The sequence below is a fragment of the Eubalaena glacialis genome, chromosome 1 (genome assembly GCF_028564815.1).
Source record: "Eubalaena glacialis isolate mEubGla1 chromosome 1, mEubGla1.1.hap2.+ XY, whole genome shotgun sequence".
Classification (NCBI taxonomy): domain Eukaryota; kingdom Metazoa; phylum Chordata; class Mammalia; order Artiodactyla; family Balaenidae; genus Eubalaena; species Eubalaena glacialis.
This window is the reverse complement of record NC_083716.1, coordinates 7,258,621-7,281,104: the sequence shown is the minus strand read 5'-3', so window position 1 is coordinate 7,281,104 and position 22,484 is coordinate 7,258,621. Positions and strand designations below refer to the sequence as shown.

Genomic DNA, 22,484 nt, shown 5'->3' with positions numbered 1-22,484 from the left:
TGAGCACCAAACATCTGACCCCAAGCCCGGAATACAGCAGGGGCTGGAGCAGTGCTGAGGGGACCAGCCCCCAGGGGTCTGTGCTCAGGAACCCTGCCCTGGACCGCAGCCCGGGAGAGGTCTACTTCCTTTACACATCTCCCTGGGCAGGCTGCAGGATCCTGACAACGGAAGAGCTGGTGTCACCATCCCGTTGTTCTGCAGGGCCAGCTCAGGGGCACGGTCCCCACATACTGACATGAAGGGGTCTAGCTGAGCCCACCCTTCTTGGGCTGGCTCTGCTTTGTGGGTGGGGAATGGGTGTGATCAGTTGGCTTGGTGGGAGAGTGTCTTTGGGGCCTCATGGTGGCCTCCTCCAGGCTGATGGTTTGAGGGTCATCACCCTCAGAACCAGTGAATCGTCTGGACCCCATTCCCCAGCACAGATCTTCATGTGCAGAGGGACCTTCAAAAACAAAGGCAAGGACACGGGCGGAATCACCAGGCGTGCGTGGGCCTGACAGGAACAATCCTCCATTCTGATTCTGATGGGACTTCCTACCCAGGAGACCCGGCATGCACTCCCACGGTGCTGGAAACCAGTGCCAAGATATCAGTATCACATCAAACACTGCCACGCAAGTGACCAGCTCTGGTGACAGATAACACTGTGACACCACCAGCCTCTCCCACGCCCCCAGTATAAATGGGCTGCAGACACCCCTGTCCTGTCCTGTCCTGAAGGGTCTTTGGGCAGTGCCCCCGGCAACTAGATGGGGGTCATGGATGCACTTAATCGAGAAAAATGCCTGGAAAGAAACTGAATAGGGCCAGAAAGAGAGCGGGCTGGGGCTGCATCTCTCACGTTGGAAGCTCTGAGGCCCCTGCAGCCCGTGTGTGGCGCTGTATTCGTGGAGGACAAAACCGTGAAGATGGCTGCAGCACTGCTGTCACACGACGCACCCGGCTGCACCCGGCACAGGGGGGACTCGGGCGACGGCAAATCCTTGGCCGAGGTCGACACCATGTGACGTGGGGGGGAGGGGGCATCGCTGGGTTAGAGCCGCTGCCAGAAGGTTCCGCAGCTTGTGCCCCAGTCAAGCAGGTCAGTGTGTAAATGACAGCAGATCCACTGGGTACCGATACTCCCGTGGGTCTGACATGCGGCCCCACTCATCCCGCGTCACAGGGGCTGGGGGCTGCCCTGGGGCCCGTCCTCACCTGGTCACCTTCCACTGCCCGGTCCATTGACTAGCAAACAGGAGCCTGGTATTTATAGCAACAAAGCCAACCAAGATGAAGCAGGTAGTTCATGGACCGAGAAAAGCAAATATAAATTAAAATATCTACTCCAGGATATGTTGTACAACACAGGGAATATAGCCAATATTTTGTAATAACTGTAAATGGAAAGTCACTTTTAAAAATGTACAAAAGATGAAAAAATTAAAATATCCAAAGCATATAAAAATAAAACCAAGCACTTAAAAACAAACAACCCACCCACTGCAAACACTCAGATCACCCCTCCAAAGAGAGAGAGGAGATAAGTCCACCTCCTGGCATCCCCTGCCCCTCCAGATCAGAGGGAAACACGTGAGTTAAGCGAAAACCAGAATGAAGATTTATTCATGCTGGTTTTGCGGCAAATGTCCAAGGCGGCTCGATCTGGATTTAAAGATCGCAGTCTCCCGTTTCAGCTCAGCAGCCGCAGCGGTAGGGCTGCCCCAGTGAGCTTCAGGTTTCTAGACCCGAGGTCTGCGGTGGTTTCCTTAACCGTGAATGTTATGGACTGTAGGTTCCAACAGATCCCAATCTGGCTACTGACTTCATGAAATCTGCCACACAAAATGCCATGTATCCAGGCTCAAAGCTCCCGGGGAAGCCAAGCTCCTACCCCGGTCTCTGACACACTGTTTTCGGGGGAGGGCTATGATGACACACTGAACGTTCGAGAAGGAATGAGAGGAACCACTGCTACGGGACAGATCATCTGACAGAGAAATTTTTTTGCTGGCAGACTTCTGACTGCAGACTTCTTGGCACTGGCTTGCTGCCATACAAATGAAACAAAAATCAATATCCCTCGGTCTGCAAAACCGTGTGTTAACAATCACACTCCAGACAACTTAAATAAGATCCCTCACCCCCGTACCCAAATAACAGCGACTGTTTTTGTTAGAAGGCAGTGCAAAATAAACAGAAAAAAAGAAGAAAAGAAGGCAATTTAACAGGTCCTCCTTAAGCAAAACCTTTCCAGGACTTCAGCGTGGAGATAATCTTTCTGTGATTATGACCAAACCCTCCCGTTGCTTAGCAACACATAATTAAGGAATATGTTTTCAGATCCGCTTTGCAAGCCCAGCCATTATCAGATGAAATTACTGAAGCAACAAATGTCATCGCCATGCAAATTAGTTGGTTGCAAAGAAAGAATGTTTGACTGTGAGGGGGAAGACACAGGGCCTGGGAAATAGTGTCTGACTTTCCTCCTGTCACACATTGATTAAAAAAAAAAAAAAAAAGTCAAATAAATTTTATGATAAGACTTAAAAAGAAAATCCATACATGAGACAAAACCACAATCTACAGGGAGAGACAACAGAAAAATCCAACCAGCGTCCCTTTGGAAATAAGAAAGAAACGTGTGTGGAGGTCAGCATGTAAAGCAACAGCCATTTCAGTCTATGAGTAGACTGATCATCACCGGCTTCACCAATGTAACAGATAACCCTAATGCAATATCTCAGAGCTGCAAGATAAGGCTCCCAGTCCCACCCATGGCTATTTAAGGGGTATTTTCAAAAAGGTACATCTTATTTTTACCACGATTTTCGTCCCACTATCTCCACCCTATAATGCTAGTTATTCAGGAAAAAAAAAAAAAAAAAACAAAACTCATTTAAAAAAGATTCAGTTTTCTAAACTATGTTGGGGAGGAAAGGGGAAAGAAAGGAAGAAAGCTGATTTACAGCTTAAATGGCCAGGAAAGATTCTAGAGTCGAAATAAAAATTCTTAAGTGTTGCTCAGAGGATGTCCACCTGGAACTTTATCCAGATGCCCAGGGAAACACATGCATTCAATTACACTTGTCTCGTGTTTTGAAGAGAACAGCTAGGATCCTTCTCTCTTTCCTCAACTTGGAAATATATTCTTCCCTACAAGTAAGCAGAATTCCCAACCGTGTTTTCCAATATGTGAGGCTAAGTCTGTTTTTGAAACAGGGAGTTCTAAGGGATTTCAACATCTTGCTTTGTTTAACACACAATTCTGGAAGCATACCCGTTTTTAGCTCTGCAGTGATTAATTCTACCTCTGATACTGTGTAGACCCTTCAGAGGTGCGTTTCCACGCTATAATGCACTTCTAATGGCAAGTGAACGATGAACGATTTATGGGAGGCGTTGGACAAATATCTCGCCTTCTCCAAAGCCACTGAATGTGAACTGGAGAAGCTGCCACCACTCGTGAGGTTTCATCCTGTTCTGAATGATTTCTGGGTTTCTCCCATAAACACAGTTGTGTTTCCTTACCGTAAAGGGAAATGCACAAATCAGCTTGAGCTCAACTAGAGAAAAGGGGAGGCAATGCCATCCCAGTGGGTCAGCCTGAACCACAAATCTATTTCACCCAAGAGAACCCTCGCCAGTTGGCTAGCTGGCCGTGGTGCCCGGTTCGGCGGAGTGTGTGTGTAAGCGTGAGCAAGTCCAGGGGAGGGTGGGTCTCTCCGGGCTCGGCCAGAGAGCAACAGGAACACCGGGACCTACTGTCCTGTGTTCAAATCTCTGCCCCCACTGTCCCCTCCACGTCCCAAACGAGGAAAGGCAGGGAGGGGGTGCATTACTTGTTTCCGGTGCAAGCATGGTGGACACGATGATGGGGGCCCCCGTCCGCCGGGCCACCTTCTGGTAGGGCGAGTGGGGCGTGTGGAGGCTCTGGCTGGCCGGCAGCAGGGTGGAGGGCTCCAGGGGGATGCCGGGCTTCCGCAGGAGCTGGGGGCTGCTGTGGGGGCTAGGCAGGGGAGACGCCACCGCCCCACGCTCCCGCTTCAGCAGCTCCATGGGCACCGTGTACGCCGTGGAGTAGGCCGTTCTGGGGCCTGGCTGCAGCGGGGTGGCGGGGCCCGGGTTAGTCAAGGCCACCCCGGCCTGTGGGGGGTACGTAGGGCCCAGCCGCGCTGTCAGGGCGCAAGGGGTGGGAGAGCTGTACTCGGAGTTGGAGGGAAAGTGGGGGACTTGGGCGCCCACCCCCGGAGCAGAGTAGGTAGCCGCGGTCTCCAGGAGATGCTGGGATGGCGCGCTGGAGGGGCGGCGAGCGGGATCTGCAGCGTGGGGGGAGGTCGCCTGCAGGGGCCCCGCCGGCTGGGGCCGCAGGGCTGAGGCGTCCAGACCAGACAAGTCACCGTGGAGCTCGCTTCGGTGGCTCAAGCTGCTGGAGCGCGTCCGGGGCAGGGAGCCTCCCCGGCCCTGCCTGCGCAGCTGCATCTCCGTCCTGCAGCTGCTGGCCAGGCGGCTCAGGACGCGGGCCTGGCCCAGGTTGGGCGCCACGCACTTGATGTCCGCATCCTCCATTGTGGACAGGACAGCCAGGGAGTCGAAGCCCTGCTGCAGCAGGGCCACCAGCGTGGCCTCCGCCACGCCCTCCGCCCTCAGGAAGGCCAGGAACTCGGGCATCGCGCTCCTCTTGCTGCCGCCGGGCCCCGGGAAGGCAGACAGGTCGGCCTCGCAATTCTCAGAAGCCGTCCTGGGGTAGACGCCTTCCCGGGCAGGTCCGTAGCCTCGGTTCAGGGCGCCCGGGGCTGTTCCCAGGCTGACCTCGGAAGCAGCAGCCGCTCCAGGGTCCACGACGAGGCATGTGGGGGCCGCCTGTCTAGTAGCGGTGGCGGAATCCACAGGCCTCTCGCCCACATCACTGTAGACCTGGCTGGCAGGGTAGGCGGGCGCCTCCGCCCCAAACCTGCTGTCGGACAGCTCCCCCGAGTACCGCGCAGGCGATGGGGCCCCGCTCTGCGATCGCGGCCCCTGAGGGATCATTTTACCTCCGGGATCCCGGTACAGGTGACCGGTGTCCTGCAGGACAGGGGCCCGGCCTTGCACTGGCTCCCATGTCATCCTGCTGCCCAGCGCTCCATAACCGGGCAGCAGCTGGCCAGCTCCCGGGTCGTGATGGTGCCGAGGCTCTCTGGGGGCCCGGGCGGCTCCGGCCGGGTCGCTGTAGTAATCCCGCGGCAGCAGGGCCCCGCGAGCTGACATCACCGCCTGTCTGCTGTCGTAAAAGGCAAAGTCGGGAACGGAGCTCTTCCTTCCGGCCACCGAGTTGTAGAAGGCCTCCCGGTAGAGGCAGGGCTCGGCGGCCCCGGGCATGGTGACATCCTGCAGCCCAGGGTTTGGCCGCTCGTACGAAGGTCCCTCTCCGCCTCTGTCCGTCAGGGAGCTTCTCCTCCCCAGAGCCTCAGCGATCTCCCAGGGGCCCTCGTACCACCCGGCAGCATCCCAGCTCTGAGATCGACCGATATTTATATGCCTGCTGGGAACCGGCATTGGAAAAAAAAAATGACTGCGGCCAAGGCAGAGGAGGAAGCCTTTCTTTACAAATCTTCAATTACATACATCAAAACCAGACCTGGCTGTATTCTATCCCTTCCAAGACAGCAGGAACAACCAACTGTGGGTTTTCTATTTCAAAGTATGGCCTAAATTATTAATCCTCCGAAACCTTAGTAGACAAAACACAACACTCACGGTAACTTTGCCTCACTCTCCAATGGTAGCGCCAGAGATCTTTTCTTTACGGCTCAGTCCCAGAAAGGAGGCTGCATCCAGCCCGCTGGGCCCCCCTCCCGGCTGGTGCGCTCACATGGACCTCGGCTCTCTCAGCGTGCGGATTAGGAGCTAAATAAAACCCCTAAAGCTTTTGTTCCATGTGACATCTCGTTAGACTGATGAAACCGGCTGCGGGCTCCAACCAGGCCTCCCGACCCGCAACTGGGAATTATTTTCACACTGAAGCTCTGGCTTATCTCCCCCGTCCTCACCAGGGCACTTTTTGGACGAGTGCTCCCTCCCCCTCCCGAAGGTGCCCCCACCCCCGCCTCTGATCGCCTAACAGTGACAGGAGGAAAACAGAAAAAGACTGCTTTAATGTCGATTCACTCTTAATCTACCCTGATGAAATGTTAATCCATTGCACACGGCTAAGAACAAATTAAATGTGAACAGGCAGGCGGGATAAAAAGAAAAAGTCTCGCACAGTTCTAGAGCATGAGATTCCCCAAGAGATGGGCCAGGTCTGCAGCCCGATGCTTTGCCAATATTGAAATCTGGCTCTGAGATGACTCTGGTTACGAATCAAACGAGTTATTACATTGCTCAAGTCCAAATGGATTCTTTACCGTATTATCGTAAAACACAGATCCTTTCATACTGCCCAGAAAAACAACAACGGTGACAGAAAAACAACCCACGCGTGTAATCTAGAATTTATCGTTTTAGGACGGCAACAGAGGTCAACTACTAAACCCCAACATTATGAAGCAAAGCTGGGAGGGAGGAGGCTGCATCTGAGGCGTGTCTTCCTTTAAATCTGTCTGCAAGGAAAGCAGAATTCTAGCAAGCCTGGCCTGGCTCAGATCTCGTGGATCATTTTCCATGTTCCCATGGATTAAGATTTTACATAGTCCTCCGGGGACTTTAGGTGCAATAATGCAAAGAACAGCAGTTATTTAGATAAAGGAAAGCTCCACAAAGGAGCATTAAAACATTTTCTTAAACATACAGACAGGTCGCCGAGAAGCACCACCACAGATTGGACCGGGATCTTCCAACTGCAGGTTCCACGACAAAGAACTCACAACGAAAACAAAAGCTGGGAATCGTGAGGCTACAAGGGCTGCGTGCAGTTAGAACGTTAAAAAATGGGACAATTTGCATATTTGCAGCCATTAAACTTGAGTGTTTCGTCTTCACCCGTATGTCCCTCAACCGAAGATGCAACTAGAATCTTTAGTTAAAGAGAATTAACTGTTTAAAAAAGAAATTTTTTTTTTTGAATGAGCAATACTGAAAATTTACGTGAGGAGGAAAGTGGGTACAAATCCATTTCCGGGAACTAGAGGCACACGGTAACGCAAGACAGTTTAAAAGGGCAGTGCCCCCTCATCCTGAGCAGTACATATTAAACTTTGGGACAAGCTCTGTTTAAACCAATGTTACTCCCCAAAGAGCACTGGTCCCCAAAAGCCAGAGCTCTGTGACCCGCAACTGACTACTGAGGAACCGGCCCAGGCACTGCCTGGGGACACAGCGCAGGGACCCCAGGCTGCTGCTTGAACACAAACCATGGCCTCTATTTCTGACCCAAAAATGCCAATAGGGCCTCAAGTGAACTGGGAAAAAGCCCTGGCAGATGGCAAAGAGACTCAAATCCTCCCCCAGTCCCCTCCGTCTCCTAGGATGCATGACAGGAAAAAAAGAGAAAAATGAACGAGCCACACTGCAAAACGTTAGGTTTCCATGTATGAAAGCAGCCTGCTGGTGCCAATTTCTCTAATTCCTCTGCTGGCACATTTGCCATCACGGGCTGAAAGGCCCGGGCAGAGGAGACAGAGGCAACGGGCCTGGCCACAAACAAGACAATATTTACACGTCTCACCGATAGCCTGAGGATGTGTTCACTGAGAAGAGACATCAAAAAGGACAGGAAAACGTTAGAGCCCCAAACTCAATGGAAACAGCACTATCTGGTTACAGCAGAGCCCTTCCCGGCTCTGCTGGGCAGACGGGCTTTCTCTTTGAGGCGCTGTTCAGAAGCAGGCGGAGGAAAGGAGAGGGTGGAGAAAGATGGGGCAGTCTCGGCGGTAACCCTTCTAAGACGGACGACAAGCAGACAAGACTGTGAAAACAAGCCTGGTGTACGCATCAGGCGGGACACACCTTCACCCCAGAAAAGACACTAACCTGATGACCTCTCCGGCAGCTCCAGCCCACGCTGGCCTTGTCACCCCCCTCTCCCAGTCTTGGCTCTTTTGGCCAAGAGGGGCCTTTGAGGCCTCCCAGTGGGGGTTCCATCCCATTGTCGCTTTCCCTGCCACCTCCCCCTCCTTCCACCACTGGTCAGAGAACACGGCTAGCTGGGCAGGAAGGGCTGCAGCGGTCCTGCCTGACCCTTCGAGGTGACCAGAAAACAGGGCATCTTTGACATCATCTTTTCCTTACAGGATCCTCATTAGAGGACTTCAACATTTGTTCAGTCTGTACCAGGCCTTGTTCTGGGTGTTTTGCCCATAAATGATTCTACAGGCAGGAATGATTATGTCACATCCCAGGTGCTGGGATGGAGAGCTTGGGTACCCGGCCCAGGGCCACGGTGCACAGGACCCAGCTCAAACTCCAAAAGCCAACGCTCTGCTTTCTGGAATTCCCTGCGCCCACCTGGGGTAACGGTCCCGCTGGTGCTGGACAAGGGGAACCTCTTTAACAAAGTAATTCTGTTATTTTCTTAAGGTTTCCCAAAACCCCAAATATAAATATGTCACTTATAAAATCAACCACTTGAGTATCAGAAAGTAACTCCTAAACAGACAATTGCCTCAACTTCTCGAAACGAGGTGCAGTGCGCCCTTGCCAGAGTCAGGGCCCCCAGACTTGAGCCAACAGATGGCACCAGCCTAAGGCGTCATCAGTACTATACCATCTCAATGCTTCCTTTTTCTTCCTTCCTGTCATAAAGAAACACAACATGGGGTGGCGTTAATGCTACAAAACGCCACTTGTGGTGCAGACATGTCCCTTCAGAAGTTGTCTGTGCCGAATCTTTTTGCAGCGGGGTAGCTGTTGGTAACTCACCCAGATTATGAATGAACTGAAGCAGCTCGAGCCCTCCACTTCAGCAGGACTACCTAAGAGCATGCATGCCCCATGGACCCTAAGAAACAAGGAGCAGGCTTTTGAGAAGGTGCGAAGGTGTAACGCCAGGGGCAGAACAGCAGTGGGCAGAAGAAGCTTCAGGGAGGCGCCACCCTCCACCCCAGAACGAGGAGGCCCAAGCCCGTTTCCATCAATTTCCGACCCATTCTGCTTGGAAGCCACCCAAACTCACGCAGCCTCAGCTCTGCAATCCGCCAAATATTATGACAGATGTTTTCCTGTGTTAGGTAAAAACACCTGTAACTGGACTTGCACTTTTCTAAACACTCCGGCAGATTTTTTTTTTTTTTTTTTTTTTTTAAAGCTCATGCAGTCTTTAGGAAAGGGCTGATTTTCTGAAAAATCTCGTGTTGACTAAATAAAGCGAGATGGGACCAATTTCTGAAAGATTAATGAGTCTCTCAGACTTAACTTTTTAATCCTGCAAAGAGTCTCACTACAGAAAATTGCATAAAGGAAAAAGCCATCTTCTGAAAATTGAGGAACAGGCAATCCAAATTCTCTTGCAGACAAAATAAACCCAAGGTAAAGCTGATCCTATAGAATCATCTGAACGGGAACCTCAAGGTTATAAGCAACATCCCCCCAAAGCCGATTCTTGAATTCCCCGGGCAACATAAGGCATCAATTCACAACTGTAGAGACCTGAAAACTCTGAGATGACCTAGACAGTTCCAGAAGAGCAGGAAAGGAAATTCAGGAGGCGGACGACCATCCATCCCTTCCACCGAGCAGTCCTCGGGCAGACTGCCCACAAGCATTTCATGTTCTGATCAACACAATGACCTGGGAAATTGCTTGAAAAGAATGGGAAACAGAAGGACTGCTCTGGGGTCTAGTCCTCTCTTCTTTCTTTAAAACAAACAAAATAATAACAACAACAACAATCAGGCATATGGCGGACTCGGCGAATCTCAAGGCCAGACTCACACGAAGGTCACTGGGTCTAACTGCCTGTCCCCTGACAGCTGTGTTGTTTCCACCAGCCTGGCGGCAAGGGATGCTTACCCCTTCTTAGGAGGAGACTCTGGAGCATTACTTGGCCGGCCTTCCCTGTGCCGGACCAACACTAGCCTGAGGCTTTCCATCCCCTGGCTCTCCAGTCCTTGGGGCCAGGAGCCCAAGGCAGCTCTGAAAGCAAAGGCGGAAATAAGAAAGCCCCTGAGATGCCTCCCTGCGCCTGCTGTTTGCCAGGATGAAGCCGCTGCAGCGCCCTCACCCTCTGCCCCCCACGGGGCAGCATCTCCTGGGGGACACTGCTGAGGTTAGTGGGTTATACTCTGTTTTCCGGCAGAGACGGCCAAAAATAGGCCCATGACATCCCACTTCCTACTTTTAAATGTGTACAGGCTGTGTTGGGTTTTTGTTTCTGTCAAGTGCTTTAGAATTTATGTTTAAAAACAGCTTTCTGCCTTTAAAAAAGTTTTCTTTCCTTCTGTCCCCACAGTGTCCCCTACCAAAGCAACTTACTTGGCTAGTCTGAATCAGAGAGGGGGACATAAACCCCAAGTACACAAGTAAAACAGCAAATAGGGTCTGGCAGGGCTTTAAGACAGCCTTCGTCTAAGTGACGTGAGTACAGAGACAACATTAGCGGAACCGACCAGACATTTCAGACATCCCAGGATTGACGCAGCATCAGAGGCTCTTGGATGCAGGCTTTGGGCTCCTGATTTCCAGCCTGGAGCAGGAGGCTTTATATCACCAGCACAGCCCTCCAGAGAAAACCCAAGCCGCGAGGTGGGGCCTTGCAACCAAATGAGCTGCCCTCTGAACAGTCCCAGGCCTCCCGGAACTCACGATTTAGCCATTTTCAGTGAAAACAAAGGCTTGCGCATTGCTCCTGACTTGATTTCTTGACTAGATGATAAAACTTAATGAGAGCCGCATTATGAAAATCAGGCGTGATTCCCACATGTCATGGGATTAAAAAATCTCTTTTATGGCATGTTTTGAATGTGCCGGTGAAGCAGAAATTGTGAGCTGAGACCCCAGGTCGGATGCAGGGCCTGGGCAAAGCACAGGGCAGAATCTACCTGCAAAGGGTTTCCTGGAGCCTTGGCAGCACCTGGCACAAAGTCTGCCTCAGGCTGGTGTTCAGTGACCTCTGTTTCCCTCCTCTCCACAAAACCCTCCAATGACAGCTCTTCCTGCAAAGTCTCAGCCTCTCAGGTGACCCCTGACTCCCCTTGACGTTGCCACTCTCACCCCGACACACTCCTGTGTTATGACTCCTCATCTCTGTTGGGTTCCGAATATCAGGAATGGCTTCCTCTCACCTTGGTTGATGCCCCAGTCCTTTCCACCCGCCAGGGTCCAGCTCAAATAACCCACCTCCAGGAAGCTTCCTCAATCCCCCGCTGTCACTCTGTCCCCAGTCCAAAGAAATCTGCCACCTATCAAAGGTGAGAGTACCAAATAATCCAGGGAATGAATCCACCTGCAGAGACATCCCCATGGTTTTCTCACTAAGGTGGCAGAGGCCTGTCCCCTCCTGACATGTCCTTCCTGCATTCATCATGTGCTCATTTGTTTGACTCACGGGTTGTAAAAACTGACCTGTAGAACAGGACTCTGTACGAGGAACAGGACTTGGTGGCAACAGCCAATCTTCGCCCTCAAGGAGCGTATGTTGTGTTGGAGAAAAAGGACAGAGAGGTGCACACGATCACCAGGGAGCCCCAACCCACGGCTGCCCCAGCCTCTGAGCCCAGGTCCAGGCTGAAGCAAGCACAGCCCCTCACCTGCAAGGACCTGGGCACAGCGGGCATCGAGCAGAGACAGCAGAGGAAGACGACAGCCCCCAACCCACACTGTCCCGGCCCGCAGCGCTGTTCCTCACCCGGGCCCTGATCGTACAGTAAGAAGATGGGCTTTAAAGACCTTCTGAGGCCAAGAAAGAACTGATCGTCCACGCTGCCTGTTTCACCCATTCCAGGGTGCGAACAGGAAGGGAGGACCCTCCAGGCACATACATCTTTCCAACCAGGACTCGGGAAGCAAGCTGACGGGTGTTCCAGCCCCTCCGATGTCCATGCAAGAAGGACAGGAAGTGTGGAGACGGCGGCGAGCAGGTGCACAGCGATGTCCAGAAGGTGCTCCCCCGGCTACCGCGCAGCCCCAAGCCCCACTGCTGGTACCCGGGAGGTTATTCCCCGGGCCTGGAAGCGGAGCCCGCATTTCAAAAGGGCCACCCGAGGCCTCTCTGGAGACGGAGGGCACGCCTGAGCTCTAGAGCAAGGGAGTGAATCAGTGTTCAGGACGCTCATCAAATAATGGTTTGGCGAGCTGAGTATAAATAAGTCAGGACAGGAGGCTCACTCCATGCGTGTCATTTGTAAGGTTCTGGAAAAGGCACCAGAGGGCGGGAAGCTGGCAGCAAAGTGTATCTTGGGGTTCTGGCATCACAGTCACCCCAAACACCTGTGATTGGGTTGAGCTGTGTGGGACAGCCTCTGAATTCACGTGGGGCACCATTTGCGGGCCTCCAGCTCTGCAAAGCCAGGTCACTCTGCTGTCCTCAGACCTACTCTGACAGAGGAGGCTTGGCCTGGAGGCGTGGGAACCCTGGTTCCTGGGAGGTGTTCGTTAGGCCTGGAGCAGACCTCTTTCCTCAAAGCTGCAAATGACCAAAATGAGACGCACCCAGGGCAAAGCAGACGAGGCAGGCAGCTCACACTCGGGAGGCATGATCCCAAAGGCCACAGAGACAGGTGTCGCCCACCTGGGGGAGAGCGTGACCCTCCCCGCTGGGCGCGAGAGCCAGAGCAACAGCCGCAAAACAAAACCCAGACACTGACAAACACCCACACCTGGCCGCGGACTGAAGTCACCACACCCCAAACCCCAAAGTGGAAACAGAGCAGCCTTAACAGGCTGCTTTTAAAAATGTGGGGAGTTTAAAAAAATCCACCAACCGCGGTGAGAGCCCATCGGCAAATCAACAAGTGCAAAGAGTAGCTTAAATCTGCATTTCACAGATGAGTGACGATGGAGAAATAATGCAGCATGGAACCTGACTCTCATCTGCAGAGAGCTGAGGGCCGGGTGTGGGTACTGGAGGGACCCAGTCCTTAGGTGACAGCGGGAACCCCAGGGGAAGGGCCGCTCTCCAAATTCATCTTAAAACCAGGGCCTGATAGACAAAATATGGATGTTTATCTCTCACAAACAACGTCTATGAAGGTTCAACTTGACCATTCCCCCTGCCTTTCTGATCCTTTACCTGAGCACAACATAGCTTCATTATATTCATTTACACTACAGAGTTTTAAGTCATGTCTGGTTGACTATTGTATATTTACATAGCTAATGTAATTATCACTAATCACATAATTACTAGAAATGTACATAATTGCCTGATCCAAACATATAATTATAATGTATAGCAACATTATGAATCCCATTTTTAAGATCTACATTTTGGGGCTATTTAAAGACATTTACTAGAAATAATTGTGGACTGCCTATAAAAGGTCTCGACGCTGTTTCTTGGTAAGGTGCTCCGAGTGCTTTAAAAAACAAAACAAGTAGTGATTCGATAATGCATTTTTTTTTAAGACAGGTGAAACAAAAAGCATACAAATAAAAGACCAAATTATTCTGGCCTGAGTCTATAGATTATGCTCTTCCCGTGGGGAAATACAGGTCAATCCTGCCCTGTGGGCTCTGATGGGTGTGAGCCAGGCAATGAGATCCGCCCCCCACCCCAGTCCTCCCTGCAGGGAGCACTCAGCTGGCCTGGACACCCTCACCACTTCCACCACCTCGATGACCTAGAAGCTCTTAGACACCATCTTTGCTTCTTGAATATTCTGGGACGATGAATGAACTTTCTTGGAGGAACGGTCCACTGAGACGTACTTTCACAATGGCAAGCTCGTCCCATTAAGAAGAGCACAATGACACTGGGAAAAAGGTTTTCTTCTACCTCATCCCTGCACCATATTCTGACTTTTCTCGTCCTCCTGGGGACAAAGATTCCCAGAATTTATAACTATGTGTTTAATAGACACCAGTTTATTAGACAATTTAATAGACGATAGAGGTTGGCCTCTATTTCTCCCACATCCATCCAACCAACCCGCCCATCTTCCTCACCGCCTTTTATTCCCTGTTCTCATGAGAACGTCCCAAAAGTAAGGAATGTTGAATTCGACTGTTTATTTAAAAGGAGGTTCATATCATTTCTTTTTTTCCTGCAGAGGAAAGAAGTCCTCTCCTGAATTATGTGATGAAGGGGACTGATCACAGCTCAGCTGATATAATCCTCAGGACCACTTTTCCACACATATAAGACATTCAAACAAAATGAGGTAAGATGAAATATCTACTTTTTTTCCAAATTGCGTTTTCAAAAGCAACAGGAAAGGATGGTGTTTAGTGATTTATTGTACCATAACACACAATAAGGTGTTGTAACAAAAGTCATCAGCAAGCCCATTGTGGTATATTACAGTTCTACAAACCTAGGCTCCAGAAAATGCTTTTCTGGGTTACTTTCGCAATGATGAGGGATAGCAAGCCCTCTTCTCTGGCCAACAAATACTTGGGGCAAATCAAACCAGCTCTGCCATGATGCAGTTACGTATTAAAACTCTCTGACTGGTGCAATTCATAAATGCAATATTTCAATTATGCCAGCAAACTAAACACAGGGGAAAACCAAGACCTACATTATACAACAAAAAGAAGAGACTGCAATTTGGTCTTACCAGTCTATTAGCAGACTCTGCTCCATAAAACCTATACACAACAGCACTCTAGGATTATGTGATATTAGGCATCAGGAAAGAGCAGAGAACAAATTACAAATATCAAAACAGAAGAACTGCTTTAAGAAAAAAATCTGGCTTTTAAGTCAGCTTGAAAGACCATTATTCTAACAGAGTTGGATGGAGTCCCGAAGACTTTGCGTGGCGAGAGAAGCAAAGCTATCCTCTATACTTTGCTTAATCTCGAGCAGAAACATCCCCTTAGAGGCGCAAAGGTGCAGATAGATTCTGGGCACGTGAAGATTGATGGACTGGGTCACAAGGGGACTGCGGTTCAGAAGGAAGAGACCCCAAGGGCTGCTGTGGAAGGTTTCAGGGAGGAAAGGACTGGGCCTTGGGAGGCAGGTAGGGATTCTGGAAGCAATACTGGCACAGGGGTGATGCTCAGATCCCACCAGACTGGCGCAGCTGGAGAAAAAAGGTTCATTCGAGGGGTGGGGGTGGGGGTTAGACCCTGGAGGGCATCAGAAGCCTTGTCTGGCTTGGGACCCAAAGCCAGGGATTTGCACTGGGGTTGGCAGCAGGCGGAAGGGAAGAATTTGAAGGAATGTGTGTTCCCACAGACCCAAGAGCACGAAGACAAAGTTCCTACAAGCCTGGAGCAGAGCAGGGCAGCTTCATGCTTTTAATCATAAAACAAAAACAAAAAAAAAAGAGAGAGAGAGAGAGAGAGAGAGAGATAGGAAGTCCCTGGGGTGTGGGCGGTGGGAAGGAGAGAACTGTTTGCTGAGCTTGCTGGACTTCCAAGGAGAACATTCAAGAACAGTTAGTTCAGGTTTACAGAACAGAGACTGGTGAGCATCCAAAGCCAGGGATGGAGGTGTGTGAGGCTTTCAGGAGGAAGAAATAACGGAATCCATGTACCGATTCAAGGGCAAGCCCAAATACAGAATAGCAGACTGCCTGGGTGCCTGGGCGCAAATCACCGACTGCTCTGTACCTTGCTGCTAGCACCTGGGAAACGGATGTCCTGACCACCTGTCCTGACCATTAAAGGCACTAAACCAGCTTATAAATACAAGGAGCACCAATGAAGCATCTTGGAACAGCTGTTATACTTCATGGGACACCAAGTGAATGTTTGGGATCATGGATTATAAATTACACTTGAGTAACTTTGGATTATAAATTACACTTGAGTAACTTTATGTCATGCATGTATCTTGACAGCGGCTACTGAGAAATTAAAGATAAAACAAACCACTGCAACTGTCTCAGGAACACTGTTCACGGATAAAGGAGATGCTGGAATTTGTTATAAAAAATACGCTGGGGACTGGTGAACCATGCCTGGGAGAGAGGGTGCGAAAGAACCGCCAATGGTTTTGCTGTCACCGACCACCCTGGACAAGGAGAGGAAAGGCCCCTGGTGCTTCAGTCCCATTCTTGTCTCAGATGTGCTACCTCTAGATAAATACTGGGGTTGGGGGTGAGGGGTGGAATCGGCCCCATAGACATTCCTGATACTAACCTTGGAAAGTTGATCCACTAGGGCTTTCTGGAATGGGGACTCAGTAACAAAAATGAAGCACCTTTCCACAGGAGGGCAGAAGTACAATTTAAAAACCCCCAAACAATCAGGTGAACCCACATTGTGGGACATTGTACAAACCTATTGGCTTGGGCTCTTCAATGATGTCAATGCTTCTGAAAGTCAAAAGGACCAGGGAATTATTTTAGACTAAGGAGACCAAAGAGACATGACAACTAAATGCCACATATGTCCCTTGACTGGTTTCTGCACACAGGCAAACAAACCAGCTAAAACAGACGTGTGGAGGAGATGTGCATGTGCCATCTATGTTAGATAATGTTGTAATGAGATCCAGTTTCCTGGGGCTGATGATGGTGGTGTGTTTATGCAGGAAAGGAGCCTCTAATACATGCCACAGGTACTTAAGAATAAACTGCTGCATCTACACATTTCTTTCAGATGGTTCTGGGAAAGTCAATCCATCCATCCTCCATCCATTCATACACACGTATCTCTATAAAAAGAAAGCACGCGATAACAAATGTTATCAACTGGTAAATACAGCTGATGGGAATATCAGTGTCCGTTGTGCTATTCTACCAGTCTTTCTGTAGGTTTGAAAATTTTTAATATTAAAAAAGAAAAAATCCTTGAATCCCAAACCCCTTACACTGCAGCAGAATCCCAGGGATGCGGAGGGACAGTCAGTGCTCCTTAAATTCTTTTAGGTCGGAGCTGTTGCAGGGCAGACAGTCACACAGTAGAACACGCCTTTAATGCCTCCGCACCGCTAGCTTGAGCCACATCTACAAACAATTCCATATGGACGGCTCCTGGGAGATGTTTTCCTGGGCCTGAGTGAGCTGGCCAACTGGTGTGCTAGCATATTCGGGGGTCGGGTGGGGGGGGGGGCTGCTGAGCCCACCCCGCCCAGCGGCTCCCCTCCTGAGAGAAACCCTGCAGTGAGGTCACGGGTAACCACGCCAAGCCAAACCCAGCCGACAGCACGGACACCAGCCGGCCAGGAGCACTTCACGCCAAGCCCAGGTCCACTGGCGCTGGATTTCTAACCACTCCCTAACGAGGAGAGGATGGTGCTCAACTCACATCTCAGAGTTCTGTCCCGGGGTTTCCACTAGATTTTAATCCTGTTTATTTTTCCTTTCATGAATAAAACACTTCCAGACATTTTCAAAGATACCAGGGACGTGAACAGATCATGAGGGGCTATGCTGGGCTGCTGAGGAATATCTCAGAATTTGTGCTGGTAAATCTTTTAATTCGAAACAGATAAAGTCCAGAAACTTCCGCAAGAAAAAAAAAAAAAAAAAGATGGTCCTAATATGCAGTGTCTTTCTTGTGCAAAATGATCTTGGGACAAAATGGACCTCAGGGCCTGCTCCCCCCAACTTCCGTCCTAGCCCCACCCCTGCCCTGGAAGCGGGCCTCAGCCTACTTGAAGGTCAGGCCTACTGACCACGCCAAGGACACCACCAAGGACACCGGCAGAGGGTGTGGGACGGTGGGAGGTGCTGGGGGTGTGGCGTGGGTCGCAGCCTGGCTAGGAGACCAGGTGCAGGATTCCAGGGCGGGTCTACGCGTCTTTGGTTAAAAACCGCCAATCACGCTGGCTCTTACCTTCACAAATTCTGTCCAATCGCTGTCGCTTGACTTTGTGCTTATCCACAAGGGCCATTCTTTATCGAACTTTGCACCTCTCTGATTCAAAAGGCAAAGCGGTCCTCTAAGAACTTAGGGGCCCTCGCAGGAGTCTGCGGGCATTACGCCACTACGCGCCCTGAAACAAGGAGAAAAGAAGCCTTACTCTCTGGACACCCTGGGGGCGAGGACGACAGGTCATTCGGGCTTGGCGGCCACTTGCTACAAGGGGACCTGCCCTTGGGCGCTCGCTCTCCTCCTCAAATGCTGGAGATGGATTTGCTCCACGTCCATGGGGCAGTCTCCCACCTCTGAGGGAAGCACGCGGACACGCACAAGACAACTGTCTTTGGTTCCTGAAAGCGGTAAATGGCAGCATCTGGATCTCTTGCTTTTGACTTCGGGGCTGTAAACACCAATTACTGACCAGCCTGAGTCATGATACTTTGTACTCCAATGCCAGAGACCAAGCTATAGCCAGTGGGGCTGGTCCTGTACTTCTGTGAACCGCAGAGGGGCAGAGTCACAGATCAACCCACACCACCTAGGAACACATCCCAGGGGCCTCTGGACAGATGCAGACACCCAGCTGCCGCTATCTCTCAAGGCCTTCTGCCAGGAGGTTCACAAAACCTTTCAAAGCTGCCCTTTGGCCACCGCTCAGCACCACACAAGCCCCTTGCCCCACCGCCTGAGAACGGGGCAGGAAGGCACACACCACCTAACCAAGGTTTGACCAGTGCCACCTTCCAGAGCCTTCCTTGCATCCAGAGTGAGCCACAGCTGGCATCGGCTGCCTGCGGCTGCCCCACACCCGCGGTGTTTCAGGCAGAGGAGGAAGGGTTTCCCACCGGGGTTGGGGTATTTGGGCCTCTCCAGAGGGAAATCCACATGCCACGCCACCTGAGGAATGGGGAACCCGATTTGTGGAGAAAGTCGGGGCTGCGTGTTTGGGAGACCCTGACCTTCATTTCCTGCTCAGCCAATGTACCAGTTGAGGCCACAAATCACCACCTGTAACCCCCAAAAGTCCCACAGCTTTTGACTCATTACTGCAGTTATTCTAACAACAACAACTACTACTAGTACCACACACACACACACAGAAAGTTGTCCTCAGTTATCCAGCAGATGAGGAGGGGGTTAGGAGACAAACGTGAGGCTCCAGGGTTAATAATGAGGATTATTATGTATGATCATCAGTTACGCAAAACGCTGGGAGTTACTTTATCAAAGGTCGGAATGCAGGTCTGACTATGAAAAGGTAGGCGACTTCCTGGAAGTTAATGACTAATTTCTCAGCAATGAGGCTGGAAAGATTTATGGCAATAATTATGTGATTTTTTTTTTTAAAAGAGCTAGGGAAAAAAAAAAAAAGCACAATTTCTAATCACATAAATAATTAATGCAACATCCAAGAGACACCAAACCTTTTCCAAACCTGGGACGTTCCCCACACCTGGAATGACCCTATTGGACAAGCGAGGAAATGAAGGCCATCCTGAAGCAAGCCAGAGCAGCACTGGGTTGATGGGGTAGGCAGATTTCTAAAATCCTGGTTTCACTTTTGCTGGGCTTTATGAAAGGTAATCATGCAAAGGGAGGAAGGTGACTTCTTACTGGTCAACTTGAGATAGACAGACAGACAGAGGAGCAGGACCTCTGATCCAAGGGTTTCTGTCCGAGAGAGACCCTCAGAGGCCGGCTGGCAATTTTCATTTGCTCGGGTCCTGGGCTTTGATCAGCGGACGGCCCCTCCTTGGCTCTGGCGTGGAGACAGACCCCGTGTTAGCCGCCGCATCCGGGGTGAGAGAATTAATTAGTTAATATTTGTGAAGTGCCTTGGAGATGAGAAATGACAGCATTATCATCCAAGGCAAGACGGGCTTCACACCCTCCTCCTCCAATTCCCCGAGTGAGGCATAATCATTCTTTTTGCTTTCCTTTGAATTTTAATTTGTATAATTAGATGGCTTCCTGAAAAATTGATAAGTAGAATCTCGATTATGCAATCAAAGGAAAGATCAGGCATCAGCTTACACAAATTGTCTACGTCCTATTATTAAAAAAAAAAAAAAAGGCAACTGACTTGTGTGCGTGGCTTTGGGGGGTGGGGTGGGGTCTCTCTGTGGCTGGCCCTTCCACGGGGTCCCCTCCAGCTGCGGCACCCACCCCTGTCTCAGACTGGACATGCTGACAGAGCATCCAGAGTCGTGAGGCCACTGGGCGGAGTCTGGTTTGGACTTTACAGCAGTGACCACGGACTAATTCACGTAGTCTCAATCCCCTCCCCTCAGTCGATCCCTCCCCCCCCCAATATTTCTTTTTAAGCAAGAATGTATGACATTCTTGCTTAAAAAGAAAGCAAGAATGTGTCAATGTATGTGACACTTTCCTCCTTGGTCCTCTGAAGGAGCGAGTTATTTACCAGGACTTAATTAACATGACCCTCTTCCTAAGGACAGGGACAGGCCCTCCTCAGAGCTGAGCTGTGAGCAGCGGTGCCTGGCTGGTGTCCATGCCGAGAATGCCAGCACCCTGCTATCCACACTGGCCCTGGGCGCCCTCAGCGGGGCCCCCTAACGGAAGCCCACTGCTGCCTTTACTTTACACCAGTCTCCACTCATAAATCACGAACTTTTTGCCACTGAAGTTATCACTACTATCATCCATCGACACTATCTGGTCAATGTTTAACCACAAATAGATAAAGGTCCACATAGGGAAGAAAAAGCAGAGGGGGATGTATTACACTGTCTCACTTGACTGAAATTGTAAACCTCCACACCATATTTGTGGGTGGGAAGAGAGTTCTAGAACCTACTTGCAAAATGACTGTGCATTAGCAGTCTCCATGTTTGTACAATGCAGATGCTGCTGCTTATGTTCCAAAGCGGCTGTGAGGATCAGATGAGAACACGCAGGAAAACATTTGGTGCCCAACAGCAGGCCTCTAAGAACCACTCGTGCCTTCCTCTGGTGAGAGGCCCCCTTGGATGCGGGCCCCAGTCACACAGCAGCATCCCTCCTGCTGAGGCTGGAGGTAAACCTCGGGGAAACTCAGGAAAGGTCAAAAGGAAATTCAAGTCTTTTCACAAGTAGGAAGGGTATACCGCTGACATACCTTACCAGAAAAAAACATTGCCTTCTCTCCCAAAAGAGATACTAAAATCACAGGGCAAACCACAGAAAGGTCTACCTAAAGTTTTGTTAGCTTGAAATGAGGGGTGTGATCTAGGGCTGAAAGGTTTGGTGTCAGGGAATTCAACTTATTTCAGAAGGGGAAAGATGCTTGCATAAGAAAGCTACTTAGAGATTCTTGATTACTAGAGAGAAGATACAGGTATGGAAGATTTGTCCATGTGTGGGCTTCAAAGAGAAGCATGAGAGTTAAGAAAAGGGAGAACAAAAAGGAAGACTTCATTTTACAAACAAATGCAGAACACCCAAAAGTGAGGTCGTGAAAAACAAAAGGTTCCCCCTCATCAATCACGGTCTAAAATCTGGGCAGATTATCTTTCCTGAATGACCCGTTAGCAGCCCCGCCTGCCAGGACCAAAGCACTGCAGTGCACCGAAACACAGCCATCACTAATTTACATTCTTAATATCTCAAATACGTTTTTAAGACCCCCTCAGTTTCTTTATTCTGGTTCCTAGTCTTTGTAAAGATTAGGCAGACGAAGGAATTTACACAAAGTAAATGATGTCTTCAACGATGTCTTTCAAAATGAAAATTCCCCTAAAACCAGTTAAAGGTGAGGACAGCCTTCAATTCTTTTAAGGAAATCTACTTAAACACTATGTCAATAGAGAAACCAAGTTTTACGATATGATAATAAATTAATATTACTGTAGTTAAGCAAGTATTGCCGAAGTTCTCCGAGTGAACCCCAGGAGTCTTCAGAATACATTCCACTGTTAAACCTGCAAGTGGGGGTCAGGGGGAGATTTAAAGTCTGAGAGGTTGCCCCGTGACCCAAGGCAAGTAGAAGCATCTCCTGCAGCCCTAGTAGCATTGGTGCACGAGGTCTCCCAACTTTCCAAGCCTGGGATCCCTAAAGGAATGACATAACCCCTAGGGTCTCCTCTACCATGGTCTACGAGGCTCTCCTGATGTGGCAACAGGGCCATTTACCAACTTCTGAATGACCCAGCAGGGGGGCACCATCCAGGTTAAGGCAACACCAAGCACCTGCTGCCACAGGCAAGGACCCTGCAGGTGGGGTGCCATCCAGCAGATCCACAGGGTTAGTGTGTTTTCATAGTGCCTTGAGAACGCTGGCCCACCAATGACCAAAAAACCCTCTTGATTCTTCATCTAGTCCCAAATAAAGCCACAGGGCTTCAGGCCACCTCAAAAGAACTTCTTCCAGAATCTTCAGAAGCCAAACAAAGGTGAACAACAGATGATAAGCTGGGTAGAATCCCCTGAACAGGTGGATGTGGGTTTTGTTTTGTCAACTATACCTGAAGGACCAATTAAAATCCAGATAGAACAAAAGAAACGTTCTACAGGGGTGAGGGATCAGTGGGAAAAACACGGGCTTAGCCTTTGGTTAAATGGTTGACATAATACCCCAGTTAATAACAAAATAATTAAAACTACACTTTAAGGAAGAAAGAGAAGCTTTGGGGGAAGATCTGCTGTGGGAAATGAGTTTACGGAAGTCA

At 50.2% G+C, this 22,484-nt stretch overlaps 1 protein-coding gene across 1 annotated transcript in view; it reads right to left on the bottom strand.

The window, feature by feature from the left end:
- Positions 1-5,520, bottom strand: part of CTBP2 (C-terminal binding protein 2) — a 39,760-nt gene extending 34,240 nt beyond the window's left edge. The window contains exon 1 of the mRNA XM_061185189.1: positions 3,825-5,520. Within this exon, the coding sequence (XP_061041172.1) occupies positions 3,825-5,520 (1,696 nt within the window). The remainder of the gene's footprint in view (positions 1-3,824) is intronic.
- Positions 5,521-22,484: the final 16,964 nt, after the last annotated feature.